The 16,854-nt window shown below is 42.9% G+C and overlaps 1 protein-coding gene across 1 annotated transcript; it reads right to left on the bottom strand.

The window, feature by feature from the left end:
• Positions 1–614: 614 nt before the first annotated feature.
• LOC109199129 (uncharacterized) lies at positions 615–3,538 on the bottom strand. Its single transcript, XM_025905602.1, has 7 exons — positions 3,408–3,538; positions 3,190–3,290; positions 2,898–3,036; positions 1,866–1,946; positions 1,474–1,521; positions 1,218–1,343; positions 615–1,124 (listed from the first exon to the last, which is right to left on the bottom strand). The coding sequence occupies exons 1-7, from the start codon at positions 3,432–3,434 to the stop codon at positions 687–689; spliced, it is 960 nt and encodes a 319-aa protein (XP_025761387.1). The 5' UTR covers positions 3,435–3,538; the 3' UTR covers positions 615–686.
• Positions 3,539–16,854: the final 13,316 nt, after the last annotated feature.

Raw genomic sequence — 16,854 nt, 5'->3', positions numbered from 1 at the left:
CTTTCAAAATAATATCATTACACTTAAAATGACACATTCAGCTACAGAGTAACATTTCAGTGAGCTATAAATACTTGTTTTTAAAACAGTGCGTGTTGAAACTTAAAAATTTTCATTTGTTCTATTGGCAGACTACTTTAACTAAAAAAGATATTTTTGCTTCAATTAATCGTGGAAATGGTGAAGAGTGACATCTTGAAAAGAGTGACCTTTGTCCTTTGGATTAGGGCTGGGTATCGTCACTGATTTCTAGAATCGATTTGATCGACGATTCAATTCAATTACATTTGAATCTGGGAAATTTTTGCCTCAAACAGTCAGAAATATTAAAATTCAGATCAGTACATTTACATATCTTTTTAAATATAAAAAGGAAGCTGACACTTGCAAGACTATCAAAGTTGTAAGCATCACAGCAGATGCTTTTGTGTCAAAGTAACTGAGGATAAAACACAGAAAAACCATGAAGGTGATTTTCCTGGCCTGGATTTTATAAAAATATTCTGCAGTACATCAAAAATGAAATACCATCAATCAATATATGAACATTACCTGATGCTGCTGAAGTGAAGCAGATCAAAGTTACAGAGGTCTTATTAGAGACACAGCTAAGCGTTTTTCAATTTTGCATAATTTTAAAAAGTTTCAATTTGTTCAGTAGCCTACTGAACAGCAGAAATTAGGTTTTATTGTGTGATGGCTCTGTGATGTCGTGCATGGAGAAGACTTCGAAGTTTCTCTGTTAAACATACTACATAGCGGATGACAGAATCTGCCCAGTTGGAGAGGAAACTTCTTTTCTGTGAATCTTTGAGGATTGGATGAAGGCCCTGTCGTAGTAAAAACTTCATATTGTATCTTCTATTTTTCTGCCTTTGCTCCTTGAAGTCAAAAGTAAACATACTGTGTAGTGTAACCGCAAATGTTAAACGATACCCAATCTCAGCTCTCACCTCTGGAGACTCAGGTTGAATCCAGTGGACATACAGTGTTTGTGACCTTATGATGTTATTATCCAGAAAGGTGCCAGACATGTTGCTGTTGAGTCTAGTTACTGAGAGAGCATCTTGAATATGAAAATATTCTGTGGCATCTTCATCTTCTCCGACAAAGTCAAACAATATCTGCACAAAAATTTAAAAAATTAGAACAGCTTTCCTAATCCTAAACATATTCAAATTAGTTGGAGTGTCTGATGAAGTGAAGAAATTACTAACCTGAATGGATTCAGTTAGGACAAATCGCCTTGTTCTGGTAATGCCGCTAGGGTATTTAAATCTGAGTGGTATGCCATGAGCTTGCTCTGGAACACCAATCAGTCTCAACTGCCTCTCAGATATGGCCTTAAAGTAGAACGCAAAAAACTCTGAGAATGTCAGTGAGGTAATATGGGATGGAACAGCTCGTAGTGATGGAGCTTCTCATGCCCTTGGTTTATTCGTCATCTCTAAAACGTTATTTGTAAACAGTTACCTTTATCCGTCTCTCTTCCATTTCAGCCGACTTTTTCTGTAAGTCAGACTGTGATAAAAATGAAAAACAAGAGAAGTCAAACTTTTCAGATCTTCAGATGCAGAACAAACATATTGGCTCAAATCATGATCATAAATATGTTTCCTTGTAAATCAAATGCGTAGTTGTGAACTGAGTTTTGCAACCTTGGAAACCAAAGAAGGTCAGTAAAGCACCCCACCATCAGCCAAACCCATCTGTTCTCTGATTGGATTGTAAAGTCTGTAATTTACATGTACAATCATTTATGACCACAATTTCAGTCCATACCAAACAAAGCTGGATATGTGTTGCTGAAAAAATATGTCTCCCTGTTGTAGAATAAAGAGTAAAATTCAGACTTTGAGGTGTACCTTCTCTTGATCTGCAAGCAAGCAGTCTTGGTACTCTTGATCCTGCTGGGAACGCATGGCTCTCCATTCTTCCAAGGACTCCTGATGAGAAAGAAGACAAAGAAAAAGAAAATTTCTGTGTATGTTAAACATCAGTGTTACGTCCCCACATGAAAGCTCGGCGAAGAGGGTGGGGGACAGTAACAGTTGGATCCGGGTTGAAATGAAAAGAACGCCAGGCAGAGGTATTTAACACAAAATATATCTCTATTATAATCAATTAACTCGATATTCATATAAACAGTAAAAAGACAGCACCGCTGCCTTAATGATAACTCAGATCAACACAAGGAGAATGGTGACCACTTCAACAAAGAAAACAACTATAAGGCTTCAACAGAAAAAGACAGCAACGCTGCTATTAACGATAACCAGGCAGGCCAAACAAAGTAATGGAGGCCGCCGTCACCTAAGCAAAACCACTACTCGGTTAAGAGCTACTCACAAAGAGCCACGCACGGTGGGGCTGGTCTCACACACACACACAGCAGGCCTTTCCACACCTAGGCTGGAAACACACACTGACCAGCACAGAGGAAAACCACCAGAAACCTCTCCCACTGCACCTACCACTCCACACCTTTGGCAGGACAATCACACACATAACTCGCACCGCGGAGACACCAGAGAAAGTCACTCTCCTGCTCACAGCTCATCCCCAGCTTAAATAGCCTAGGAGAGGTGATTGCTAACTGGGCCCAGGTGGTAAATGATGCCAATGAGCAGCAGCTGTGTCCTGGGGAGAGAGAAGAAGCGAGAGAGACAGGGGTGGAGCAAGACAGGAGGAGGTGGAGAAAAACACCACGCCCACACAAAGGGAGAATCAGGAGGCCCAGCTAGGGCCGTAACAATCAGTGTTATGTCTTTTAGTTTTCAACACGATCAAGTATACTATGATGAGATTTTACTTATCAGCAATCTCTTTTACACATACACACACACACAAATAGGTAAGTAAAATGAAATATAACATATAATAAAATATGTGTTTACCGGAACTTGGTCATCTGTTAAGTCAATGATTCCTGTATCAGAGGATGAGTTATCTCTGTCTGGACTAGTCGGAAAAGGAAATTCTGGGCTCACTGGATGGCAAATTTCAGGTAATGCTGTGTCGATCTCATTTGGAGACCTTTAGAAAAGAGATACATAGAATTTAGATTTTACAAAATGTTTCAAATATTAATAAAAAAGAAAAACATACTTTACATTACAGAGGACCACATTAAAACAGGACAGTCAGTCTACAAAAATATGTACAATGCAGATAAGGCATAGTGCATACTTGCAGTGTTTGACATGATCCTTCAGTTCACTGAAAAAGAATTCTTCTGAACACGTCAGACATTTTTCCTTGGGACCATAACCGCCAGTCTGATGTTCTACCTATTGTTAAAAGTTTTTGTGAGTTATTGCTTGTCTTTGTTATACACACAGAACACAAAGAACGATATCTGTATAACAGCATCTCCACACAATAACTTAGTTTAAGTTATGACTTACAGGAGTTGTGTCGATATTCTTTTGCATCGGACGGATGTAGATGAGGGAGTGTTTGATATGTATCCTGACAGACTTTATGGTATACCCTGTCCTTGGGCAAGGTATCACAGAGAGCTTTTTGCTCCTTGTTAACCCAGAAACTTTTAAAAGCTCAAACCCTCCACAGCCATTTAGTTTTGGGTAGGCAACCAGAATGTGACTTCGAAATTCCTCTGCACTGCCTTCATCACCTGTAAAACAGTTTTGAGGGAATTACAATTATTTTTGAGGCGATATAACAGTGGCTACTCACCCAACAACTATTATATAACCCTTACCAAAAAAGTAATTCTCTGCTCCCCTAGGCCAGCAGCACTAAGAAATTCTTTTTCTTCTCTAGTCGGTGCTATAGTCTGATCAATCTTGGACAAACAGAAATAGGCTCTTGTGTATGTAGATCGACGTCGTGCAGCAATGGAAGGGTTGCCAGGGACCCTGTTACCATATGAGGCAAATATTCTGCACACTTCAGCTGGAAAAAAGAACAAAAAGATATGTTAATGTATTTCAAATGTACTGTGCAAAGTTCTTTGGTAATTTCAATTATTATTTAAATTCCTATGAAAGTTTCAGAGTTACTGAATATTGCTTTTGTTTGCTGTGATCAAAAACAAATGATTGATATGACAAAGTACAGACAAAATGGTATGATGTACTTTAATTGTTTAAATTAAATCTTGAGACTGGCAAGTTTAATAATTGGTTAAAAACAGTAGGCCCCAATAATACTAGTCTAGGTAGCTTAAGAAACTGATGAAGAATAAAAAACTAAGGGCTAGGGAAAACAATTTGACACAAAGCTAAACATAAACTGGGAAACAAGGAAAATAAATGTGACAACCTTAAACATAAAAACCTGGCATGGATGCGTGGAAACATGGAGACGTGGTGTGAACATAACAGACAACCTGACAATGAATGACAGCAGACCTAAAAACACATGAGGGTGACGAGGGAAAACAAAACACAAAGGGTACATAGCTGGGACAAAACAACATAATAAGAAGACAGGAGGAAGCACACTAAACATGGGATGCTAGACTGTCACAATGAAAAATGAAGCACAGGCATTAGGGAAATTGAAATGGGAGATGGAGCATGGACATAACTAAGAAACAAGCACAGAGACCCTGACGGTTAGGGAGAACAACCATGACTGATACAAGAAGCATGTAATCAAAATGAGGCTAGAAAGAGAAGGACAGAGGAGGAGCAGATACCTGACAGAGAAGAAACTAGAGCAACAACAAGGCAGAGAAAGACATCAATGAAACACACAAAGGGTGACAGAGACTTAAAACAAGGGACATGGCACTATAGACAACGTAGTGGGGAAACACAGACATGGGAGGAACCTAAAGAGACAAAACTAAATACTAAAACAGAGAACACCAACAGTACTAAATGTAGCTTTAACCATAAACGCTAGGACATAATTTTACAAAAGGCATAAAATTCAACTGTGACACTCTTGTGTTCAAAAACATGTCATAATCCCCTAACCCCCTAACCCTAACCCCCTCACTTTTAATAAAATGACAAGAGCTATAATATATGCAGAAATAGCATGTACATTGTCCTTTTTTACAGTTTATTTTGAAGTTGTGCCGTGACTAGTTCTGACCTGGTATATTTGCTGGATCGATAGCTAGCTAGCGCTTCTAGTATAGATTTTAATGAGCCAGCACAAGCCTAAGTTTACAAACTTCAGTGAAGTTTTAACAATGGATTAGCATTTTACCATTAGCCTAAATAAACATGACTGTATGGAACATTTGTTACCGTCAACAGGGTGTCTTGACGGCACGGATGATGATGAGAGTTCTTCTGTCGACGAAACAGTCTCTGCCCTCCGCTCCATCTCACTGGCAATGTCCCTCAATATGCGTGATATGCTGGACATTTTCAGGTTACAGACGGACCAGGCAAAACGCCCTGGCACAAGCACAAGCACCGTTAATTTTCTAAAGCATTGTGCAATGTGGCGCCTAAAGTGTGCGCGTAACAGTGAATAAAGCGGGCAGCTCTCTGACCAATCAGAGAGCTCCTTACATCCCACGGTGTGGCTCATTTGAATAGCCTCCAGCAAGTTGTTAATCGAAGAGCTAATCCAGCAGCTAATCCAGAAGCTAATCCAGCAGCTAATCCCCGAGCGAACAGGAAAGGGAAATGGATTTTGAACTGCAGTTTATTAAATTGCAGGTGGAAAAAGGATTTTGAACTGCAGTTTATTAAATTGCAGGTGGAAAATGGATTTTGAACTGCAGTTTATTAAATTGCAGGTGGAAAAAGGATTTTGAACTGCAGTTTATTAAATTGCAAGTGGAAAAAGGATTTTGAACTGCAGTTTATTAAATTGCAGGTGGAAAATGGATTTTGAACTGCAGTTTATTAAAGTGCAAGTGGAAAAAGGATTTTGAACTCCAGTTTATTAAATTGCAGGTGGAAAAAGGATTTTGAACTGCAGTTTATTAAATTGCAGGTGGAAAAAGGATTTTGAACTGCAGTTTATTAAATTGCAAGTGGAAAAAGGATTTTGAACTGCAGTTTATTAAATTGCAAGTGGAAAAAGGATTTTGAACTGCAGTTTATTAAATTGCAAGTGGAAAAAGGATTTTGAACTGCAGTTTATTAAATTGCAAGTGGAAAAAGGATTTTGAACTGCAGTTTATTAAATTGCAACTGAAAAAAGGATTTTAAAATGCAGTTTATTAAAGTGCAATTGCAAAAAGGATTTTGAAATGTAATTGGAAAAAGGATTTTGAAATGCAGTTTATTAAATTGGAATTCAAAAATGAATTTACAATTGCAGAATTTATTCTACAATTCATTATTAAAGCACAGAAATTTTTATTTCGATGCGCGTGGCTCTTGTGGTCCTCCATACCTTCTGCCGTCTGTATTCTGCGACAAAATTATGCACACCCACCGCCACGCTATGAATTGTGGGATATATGGGACCATGAAGCGTTGATATTTGGGGAAATCGACGGCGCATTTGGAGTATGCATTTGAAGTACACTTTGAATTGGGACAGCCGTCGTCATGTGGCGGTGAGGTAATCGCACTCAAAATGCGTACTTCAAGCGGGCGGTCTCTTATTTGGGACACAGCCGTTGATTACAGGGTGGTGTCAGTCTGTGTCACATTGTTAATATGTCAATAACATTTTTATCAAGTATGTTTTTAAGGGTGGTTTTTATTGATGTTTTCTGGACTGGTAATAACCTGCTTCATCTCTGTGCCGGTGGTATCTGACTCACTTGCTCCTCCTTGTATTTTAAAGAATCTTTCTTTTTAGCACAACATTCTGGCACGACCGCTTTAGTGTCCCCGTTTGTTACAACTGTATAAAAGGAAACCTTTTTTTTTTCTTGGTTCGTTCCTCCCGAGCTTCTGGCGCAACACAGCAGTAAATGCTGGCATATTGCTATGGATTAATCTACCAAGGCGATCAAATTGTGTGACAGCTACAGGTAGGCTTCCATTTGACCTCGTGTTTCTCTCAGAGTATTGGAATAAGTAGTAATATTTCTGCGGCCCCGTTGTAGTGTGGCCGTTTCTTTTTTTCTTTTACTCCAGCCGTGGTAGAGAGAAGTGTTTGAATTTCTTCCGCCATGCAATATAGTGCCTCCGGTCTTGGGGTAAGCCATTTATATTATAGCGACTAGTTTTTCTAAATTAGAGGAGATTGAGATTATATTTGACCTTTTGTTTGTAGGGTTTGATTGCTGCAGCACCCTCTGCATGACGAATCGCCTGATCTTAAGTGAAGAATTGAGACACCTGCCTAGTTGCTGTTTGAGGGCTCCTCCTCAGTGGAGCTGCTGTCTTGTTGCCTGTTTTGTTGGCTGTCTTGTTTTGCTCCTGCTATTTTGCTTCGCCTCGCCTCGTTGGGGCTTTGGGTTTCATTATGAGCCCATTCTGAACTATTGTTTGCACTCTCGCTTCCGTGGCTGGCTAGAGCGATCTTCAGCTGCATATCGGGCTGGTGCTAAGAAACCGATACTGCCTCCACTGGTTGCTCCCAGTTTGTGGGGAGCCGCACGGGACTGAGTGAGGCTGTGGACAATAATAACCAGCACCAGCCGTCGGTTGACTCGCGGAGTGCAATTATTTCCAGTGTGTGTGCGTGCTTTATTAAAGATCTAAGTTTTTCTTTTATTCTTTTTATTATATACAGAGAGCCTGTTATTTGGTGTACCTTTTTTATATTCTTTTTAACGTGTATGTCTCGTGCTTTTATTTCAGTAAACTGAGGACATGCCAGTGGCCGTGGGACCTCGGGTGGTGGGTCGTTTTCCAAACTTGCTTTGTTGTACAGCACCGGGTGAATAGACTGTAGTGGGGGGGTCCACAGCTGCTGCTAAGTCCCAGTTTCATGCTTATTTTTATTGTAATTTAGGACACAGTTTTAGACGACAGTACATTCCGTGCTCTGCCATTGTTTGATGTTTTATCTTACTTAATACTAATAAATAAAATTGTATTAATATTTGAGCCAACCGGCCTCGGTGTGCATCCCTGAACTGTGCAAATCTCATTTTTTATTATATTATTTTATTCTCAAACGATTTTATATCAGCACAAACACAGCAAGGTGCACAGCCTATCAAGGCTCACTGGAGCCGGCGAGAAAAGCGAACTCCCTACTCAGGTTAAACATGATATATAAGTCACTTAGATAATTTAAAAATGTTATTGTTTGGCTTTTTTCAGTGTTTTGTTTGTTCCTGAGTAAATTGATTTGGCTGAGATTAAGTTATAGTTTTCACACAGCTGAATAAACATCAAACAGAAAACTCATTAAACAGAACTGTGAGATGGTAGAGAATTTACTCCAATGTCCTGTTATATTTTAGAGAGCAAGGAGCAGATGGCTGAGTTTATTAAATCCCACTGAGACAGCTAGCTGGTGGCGCAAATCTGAAGGCTAGACCGGCCCATTTCACAAACCTCGCACTTCTGGCCTCCATCTTCGAAGGACCCGGCCTACAAAGACCGTGAAAGCCAGCTTGTCCGAAGGACACAGGCCCTTAACTTGTACACAGCTAGTAACATACATTATCATACAGTTGCTGCTAAACATTATTTTAAGTGGTGGATCAGTAATATCCTATCCAGGTTAACTCTGGGAACTGGAGTACCAAATAGTGAAGAATGACAATCTGTATACATTTATGACTTTTATTACAATTTTGTCTTAAGATATGATAATAGCCCTAAACAATGCTTACATGATGGTAATTTTGGAGTTGTGTTGAAATACTGCAAAAACTATCAAATGCACTATTTCCAGCACCTTCGGATAGTTCTTCAGCTCCCTCAATAGCTTCTTTTGCCTCTACAATTGCATGCGGTAACATGCCTTGGCTCACTGCTCCACCTCTACCTACAGGTGACCCTATATTATCCTCCATCTTTGGCTTGCACTGGCTTTTCTTACCGACTTTCCCAGTTTCAACTTCAGCTGAGCTTGATGTTTCTGGATGGAGATCCTATGGACACATTTTGTTAGGAGGCCTGGGTCGTTGACCCAGGGTTTTTGAGTTTGTTATATTATTTATAATTTCTAGTCTTTGGTTTCTTTGAGTTCTGTCTTATGGTTTTTGTCTGTCGTCTCTAGTTGCTGTCTCCCCTGTCAGCTGTATCCCCTTGTCTAGTTCGCTTCTCTGTGTATCCTTAGTTGCTATATCCCCGTGTCCAGTCAGTCTGTGTCTATAAGTTCAGTCTGTGTTGTGTTTCCTGTTTTACTTTGAAGGTCTCTGTCTTTTCTCAGTGTGTTCAGTTTACGCTTCTTTGTCTCGTTAGTCCTGATTTGCCCCAGCTGTTTCCCTCCTGTTGCCCATTCCCTGATTACTCCCTCTGCGTATTTAAGCCCTGTGTTTTCCTGTGCTCTCTGTCGCGTTCTACCGTTTACTTAGCTGTGTGTTCTGTTAGTCCTCTGGTTTAAGTTTATTTTGATTTTTTCCAGTCATGTTATGTTACCCCTTTTTGAGTTTAGTATTAAAGCTGTTTTGAGTTCACCTTTGGTCTCCGGAGTCTGCACCTTGGGTCCTATTCCTGTCTGCACACAGCCTGCATTTAACAGAAGAACGCGACCATACTATGGACCCAGCAGACTCTGTTTGGTATCGGCGACCCGCAGTTTCTGCCTTCCTCAAGGAGAGCGTGAGGCAGGAGGCTAAGCATGCCCAGGAGCTCCAGTCACCCTTCTATGGGTCTCGTTTGGCTTTCGGAGGGCCCCGCAGCCTCCAAACTGCCATGGCCATGGCCGAGCCGGCGCCTATGCCTCGGGCGATCAGATTGAGCACGTGCTCATTCTCTCCAGTCGCTACACCTCCGCCTCCACCCCTGGATTACCAGTCCGACAAGAAGGTTAAGCGGCGGAGGAAGAGGGATTACGTGACGCCGGACGTTAGACTCACTCCGCTGCAATCCTTCGCTCTGTTTTTGGGTCTGCCACGTTCTGAGCTTCACAAACTCTCTGCTTCCTCGTCGCAGCCCGGTCTTTTGGAGGGTTCGCAGCCCAGTTTGCCACCTCCCACTTCCCGGAGAAAGCGACGTTCACGCAGTCGCCACGCAGTCGCCACTCTGTCTCTGCTGAGCCACTCCCCGTGGTGAGTTATAATGACTGTTTTCATTCTGCTCCCTCTAAGCTGGAAAAAGACAATCATATGAACACTGCTAAAACTGAGACTGTTAAGACTATTACACATGGTGGTGGTAGGAAGCTAAAAAACATTTTAGAGGATTCTGTGTTTTCTGACCCTGCTCCTTCGCCCAGTTGTGTTCCTGCTCCCAGGGCGGCTCGGGCCCAGCATTCCCCTGCACCTGTTTCAGTGCTTCAGGTGAGGGAGGCTGAGGTCCAGCTGGTCCCTGCTCCGGTGCCTGTCGCGGCACCCGTACCTTCTCCTCGGGTGGGAGAGGCCGGTATCCGGCAGGTACCTGCACCTGTTTCTGACCTCGCTGGAGGCTCAGGTGAGCCCGTCCAGCGATTTTCTTCAGGTTCTGGAGGCTCAGGGGAACTAGCTCAGCTTACTGCTAATCCACCACCTAACCCACCATTACTACCATCGTTACAACAGTCAATAGAACTTAAACTTCTATCCATAGCTCGAACATTAGCTCACCTATCGGCTCAGTCACCTGCTCAGTTTTCACCTCAGTCGTTTACTCAGCCGTTTATTCCCGCTGGAGGGTCCGAGGGACCGCTCCAGCCTTTGTTCGTCTCCGCTGGAGGGTCTGAGGGGTCCGTCCAGCCTTCTGTTCCCGCTGGGGGTTCTGGAGAACTGCGCCAGCCTTTGTTTGCCTCCGCTGGAGGGTCCGAGCGGCCCGTCCAGCCTTCTGTTCCCGCTGGAGGGTCCGAGGGGCCCGTCCAGCCTTCTGTTCCCGCTGGAGGGTCCGAGGGCCCGTCCAGCCTTCTGTTCCCGCTGGAGGGTCCGAGGGGCCCGTCCAGCCTTCTGCCTCCGCTGGAGGGTCCGAAGGGCCCGTCCAGCCTTCATCGCCACCACCTGCGGCTCCCACGCCGTCGCCTGCAGTGCCACCACCTGCGGCTCCCACGCCGTCACCTGGTCCAGCTACGGCTACGGCTTCGTCCTCGCCTGGTCCAGCTACGGCTTCAGCTCCGCCGTCGTCTGGTCCAGCTTCAGCATCGCCTTCGCCGTCACCCTCGCCCGGTCCGGCCTCCGAGTCTTCGCCTTCGCCGTCACCCTCGCCCGGTCCGGCCTCCGAGTCTTCGCCTTCGCCGTCACCTTCGCCCGGTCCGGCCTCCGAGTCTTCGCCTTCGCCCGGTCCGGCCTCCGAGTCTTCGCCTTCGCCCGGTCCGGCCTCCGAGTCTTCGCCTTCGCCCGGTCTGGCCTCGGCTACAGCTTCGCTTGGTCCTGCCTCGGCCACGCCGACGTCCGGACCACATCCTGCGCCTCTACAGCGCCGGCCTCCTTCCAGGCCTCTGATTACGCGTCCTGCTCCTGCTCGTCCTGCTCGTCCTGCACGTCCTGTCCGGCCTGCTCGTCCTTTCTGGCTGCTTTCCAAGCCGATGATTGGGCGTCCTCGCCGTCGTGGACGGCCTCCTTCCGGGCCGATGATTGGGCATCCTCGCCGTCGTGGACGGCCTCCTGACCTGCTCCGTCGCCGCCGGTGCCTCCCGCCCGGCCGGCCTCCTGACCTGCTCCATCGCCGCCGGTGCCTCCCGCCCGGCCGGCCCCCTGAACTTTTTTCTGGGCTCTTGGGTCGTCGTCCTCCGGGCCGGCCCCCTGAACTTTGTGACCTGTTTTTCCTGGCCGCCTGTGTGTTTTGTTATGTTGCTTTCTGGGCTCCGTTGTTTGAGGTTTTTTTTTTGGTTTTTTTTTGTTTCTGGCTCCTTGTTTGGTTTGTTTCGAGCCCTCCGTCCTGTTTCCCCCACCGCCCGCCCTGGTTGGGTTGTTTTTCGTTTTTGGTGATTCTGGTTTGGGCTGTCTGGAAGCCAGCCCCTAAGGGGGGGGTACTGTTAGGAGGCCTGGGTCGTTGACCCAGGGTTTTTGAGTTTGTTATATTATTTATAATTTCTAGTCTTTGGTTTCTTTGAGTTCTGTCTTATGGTTTTTGTCTGTCGTCTCTAGTTGCTGTCTCCCCTGTCAGCTGTATCCCCTTGTCTAGTTCGCTTCTCTGTGTATCCTTAGTTGCTATATCCCCGTGTCCAGTCAGTCTGTGTCTATAAGCTCAGTCTGTGTTGTGTTTCCTGTTTTACTTTGAAGGTCTCTGTCTTTTCTCAGTGTGTTCACTTTACGCTTCTTTGTCTCGTTAGTCCTGATTTGCCCCAGCTGTTTCCCTCCTGTTGCCCATTCCCTGATTACTCCCTCTGCGTATTTAAGCCCTGTGTTTTCCTGTGCTCTCTGTCGCGTTCTACCGTTTACTTAGCTGTGTGTTCTGTTAGTCCTCTGGTTTAAGTTTATTTTGATTTTTTCCAGTCATGTTATGTTACCCCTTTTTGAGTTTAGTATTAAAGCTGTTTTGAGTTCACCTTTGGTCTCCGGAGTCTGCACCTTGGGTCCTATTCCTGTCTGCACACAGCCTGCATTTAACACATTTAGCCAAGATATACTTTGCAGGGTGCACTGTGAAATAATCCTCATTCATGACGAGACATAAACTGGACAGTTCAAGATGAAGCCATGGTTTTACCTGGTCTGCAACACTTTGTCCTATATGATTTTCAGGAAGTTCATCTTCAAAATAAGATGCATATTACATACTGTAACTGTGCAATGACAAAGATAAAGATGCTGAAAAGCGGTGTGGTCAGGTCCGTCCTCACTCCCAGAGTGTAATATCAGAAACAGTTGTGTATTCTTTGTGGAACTCCTCCTTACTGGTCCCGTCAGAATGGCAAAGAGTGAACTCACTCCCCTCAGTACGCTCTGGCCAGAAGCGTTCTTTGCCTATGTTAAATAAATCATCATAGGTTTCATGGCCTTGCAGATGGATTCTGGGTGGAGCTTCGTCCATTCTTAACTTCTGGTACCGTCCAGACTTTTTAAGGGTTCTCGGCTTCCACTCCATGGGATTACCTAGCATCAAGGTAAAAAGCTAAATTTATTTGAGGCTGCAGTAGTTTCTTGGCTTTTTCAAAGGCCTCTGCTGCACCTGTAAAGGATACAGTTATGCAAAGTGATCCACAGCGATTTCTATATTACAATTGGTCTGACATAACCTGCTGACCCTATCATTTTAAATAAATGAGATTATTTTACATGTTGCTTAAAGGTATCAAAACCTACCTGATTTTTCTGCTGTCATTAGCTTTTTTACGTTGTTATAAAATCCTTTTGGAGTAATCTCACCTTTAAATTAAAATTTTAAAAAAGGTCATGAGTAATACAATTGACTGTAGCAGCCAGATCCTACATGAAAATCTAACTTTTAAATTGCAATAAAGTCTTTTAATTTGGTGAAAAATCTGTCTTTTGCAAATTTTGTAAATCAGACAGACAGCACCAGAAAGTAATAAATATAAATGTTTGATTATAAATGTTGTATTAGCAGGAGTGCAACTCTGCTTTGTTCTGGATTTGCACCTATAATACAATTAATTCAATTTGTTTTATTACTCATTCATAAACAATGTGGCTTTAACTCAAAATATGTATTTGATACATGAAACAATTGTGCTGTTCAGTTGATGACCACTCAATATATAGTGATAAGCTTCTGCTATGCTGCCATCGAGTGTTTACTACTGAGATTGTTGCAGATGATGAGGAGAATTTGTCAGGGTCCCTGTGTCTACCCGGTCGGCTCAGTGTGGCTACATGTGTTTTTGTTTTGATTTTGTTCCTGCTCTCTCCCTCCCTCTCTGTCCCTCCTCCCTCCGCCTGGGCGGAGCTCACCTGTGGGCTCCTGCCCTTGGCCCACACACGTGGTCGCAATCACACAGCTGTGGCTTATCACCCAATAGTCTTCCAGTCCCTTTATAAGATGACAGCTCTTTGTTTCTCGTCGCTGGACCGTTGCCAACTCTCATCAGTGTAAACCCTGGCTCATTTTACTCTTGTCATTTCCTAGCGATCTCCCTGTAGTAATCCTTTCATGTCTCTGTGAACAGGTGCACAATGAACCAGCCCCTGTGTTACCTGAGCAATCGAGTGTGTGAGGTTTGGAGCGAGCTTTTGTGTTTTCTCTAGAGTGTGGTTGAGCGTGGACGGAGTGTGGAGTTAGGAGTGTGTGTGGATCCCCAGAGCCCATACTTCCTCACTTTGTAAATAGATCACCTGGTGTTGCTGTAACAACACAATTCTTTGCATTTGGCACAATTTTCATGAAGAACATTTCTTCTTTGCACAAGAAACACGCTGTCATTCAAAATTGAAAACTCAGTTGCCCTACTTTGCATACTAACTCATCAAATGAGTAAACACCTTTCACACATAATTGCAATTGAGAAATCAGAGCTTTATAAAAGGGCAACAGGTGAGTTCTTCTGTTTTGGAGCAATGGATGCCAACAGTCGAAACAGAGGCAGAGCCAGAGGAGTGAGAGTAAGAGGACGAGGATGATGAAGGCCAAGGAATGTAATTTCCGGTGAGATCAAAGCCACTTTGATTGACCATGTGGTCAACCATGATCTAACAATGAGGGATGCTGGGCAAAGAGTATAGCAAAATGTGAGCAGGTACACTGTAGCATCCATCACGACTCCGACTTTCCGTAATGAGAATAGGTAAGAAATCTCACTATACTCAATGAGCACATTACTGTAGCACCATATTGTCTGTGGACCTTTCTGTGAACTGTGAAAAAACTGTAAAGTATGTTTCACGTATTTGGGAAATGTATTCCTACTTTGTATTTCTACATAGTAGGCCTATTCACAGTTACAGTATACTATTTGTATTTCAGAGCTGAAATCTTACCAACACAAGGTGGTCGGGAAGATCTTGTCTCCTGAACAGGAGACTGAAATCCTAAACATGATTCTAGAAAATAACGCCAAAACAGTACAGCAAATACAAAGAAAAATAGTACAAGACAACAACATATTTCAAAATATTGATAGGGTCTGCTTATCAATACTGGACCATGTCTTGCACAGAAATAATCTGAGGATGAAGTAGCTCTACAGGGTGTCATTTGAAATTCAGAGAGTCAAATTCAGACAGAGTCAAAGAATTGCAATACAACTATATGCAAGTAAGTCCCATACAATTCCACAATTGATGCATACACTCAACACTGCATAAATTAAAGTACTGTGCAGTAATCATACTCTGATTATGCTTCAAAATAGTGACCACTCCAAGGCTCTATTATGTATCATGTGTGTTTCGGAGTCCGTAACTGGTTCACTGCCCATCCGCACTTTTTAGTTATCTCCCTCCATATTATCCATTCCTCAATCCCATTATAAAGAATCTTTTTTTTGTCTGGAGATGGAAAGTGTATGATCGAAATCCACACACACATATACTCATTTTCCAAGCTATGGAAGATGCATGTGGAGATATAGCCGCTGATGCTATTCATGGCTGGATTTGCAATGCTAATCAACATTTCTCCCCCTGCTTTGCCAGGCCAAACATTGCTTGTGGTGTAGATGAGGTGCTGTTGCCAGATCGAAACAGAAGAGAAGATGCAACATAGTTGTTTTTTCTTTTGTTTTGACTGTAACTGTATTCAGTACATTCTTCTGTTGTTTGTATATGTAGACCACAGTATGTGCAACTTTGTGTTGTTTGGGATGAACAATGTGTACATTGTATTTGTGTGAAAAATACAGTAAAATATATTTGGTACCACACATTTGTGTGTTTTGTATACAACCATTCAGAAATCTTGTACAATGCACTTATGTAGACCTATGTACTGTCTGTAGTAAGTGTAACACTGAACAAAAAAAAAGGCTTACAGTAAGTCATGATGACTGGAGAAGAAGTGGTCATAGTGTTTTACATTAAGAACATCAGTGTTCAACTGGTTCTTATAAATGTCTATTCATGTGATGGTTTGTGTGTCTCATTTGAAAACAGAATGCCATTTTGACAAGAACTTACATTGCTTTGAATGTAATTCCATTTTGCAGGAGAATTGAAGGGTTCTGCCCGTTGTGTGTGTGTTTTGATTTGTGTGTAGAGTTCAGACAATATGAGGCATACTATCAGGAAATGTCTGTAAACAGTTGGAAAACACTGTTATGTCAGCATTTCAAATAAAGTGTCCTAACATTTGTTTTCCGTTAGCATCGTCAAAAGTGACATTGCAGATTTTCAAGTGGAGTTGGCAGGTTTAGTGTACAACATAATCAGCTAACCTTTCAGTTTCTCTCTGTATATCACTGAGAAATGTTGCTGCTTCTGGAGGGAATTTTCCCTAAACTATTGAAAAAGTTCAGGATCGATAAGTTCAAATGGCACCAAGTGCCATGCTTTCTCAAAGCGAGCCTTTGATTACTCCATCATTGCTGCTACTGACATGTTGTTAGCCTGCCACATTCTGCGTGGCCTTGCTGCAGCTTCAGCTGTGTCTGCCTCTGGTTGTGACGGTGTGGTATCTTTGGTCAGCTTGTTCTTCAGTTCACCAATAGAGCACGAAAACTTCTCCAGGGCCTATCTGGTTTTGAGAGGATCTGTGGTCCGTTTTTGAAGAATGTTATATAAAATATCAACATGCATGTGGGTCGAAGGAAAAAACAAACAGAAAAAGAAAAGAAAGTGTGCGTCCCCCAGCAAAGCTAACAGGCCATGGGTTTGTTGCATTTACATACTGTCCCAAGATGGATTAATCCCAATTTTGAAACACTGTTTCAAGGTGTTTTGATGTTCAAACACAGTGTTTACGATGCAACTTTACAGTGTAAGTTCCATCGTGTTTGTCCTAAAGCAGGAATCCTTTTGCCAAGCACTTCATCCAGGACTGTAGTTCTCTTGGAGAACGT

This window comes from Oreochromis niloticus, linkage group LG3, assembly GCF_001858045.2.
Source record: "Oreochromis niloticus isolate F11D_XX linkage group LG3, O_niloticus_UMD_NMBU, whole genome shotgun sequence".
Taxonomy (NCBI): Eukaryota; Metazoa; Chordata; class Actinopteri; order Cichliformes; family Cichlidae; genus Oreochromis; species Oreochromis niloticus.
This window is presented reverse-complemented; position numbering and strand designations above follow the sequence as displayed.

Bases quoted from the DNA above. Each gene is read 5' to 3' on its own strand.
- LOC109199129 (XM_025905602.1), bottom strand. From the start codon at position 3,434: ATGCAAAAGAATATCGACACAACTCCT. The intron at 1,522-1,865 runs GTACACCTCAAA...TTTTTATCACAG, and splicing joins TGCTTGCAGATCAAGAGAAG to TCTGACTTACAGAAAAAGTC. The intron at 1,344-1,473 runs GTAACTGTTTAC...TTCTACTTTAAG, and splicing joins TGGAAGAGAGACGGATAAAG to GCCATATCTGAGAGGCAGTT.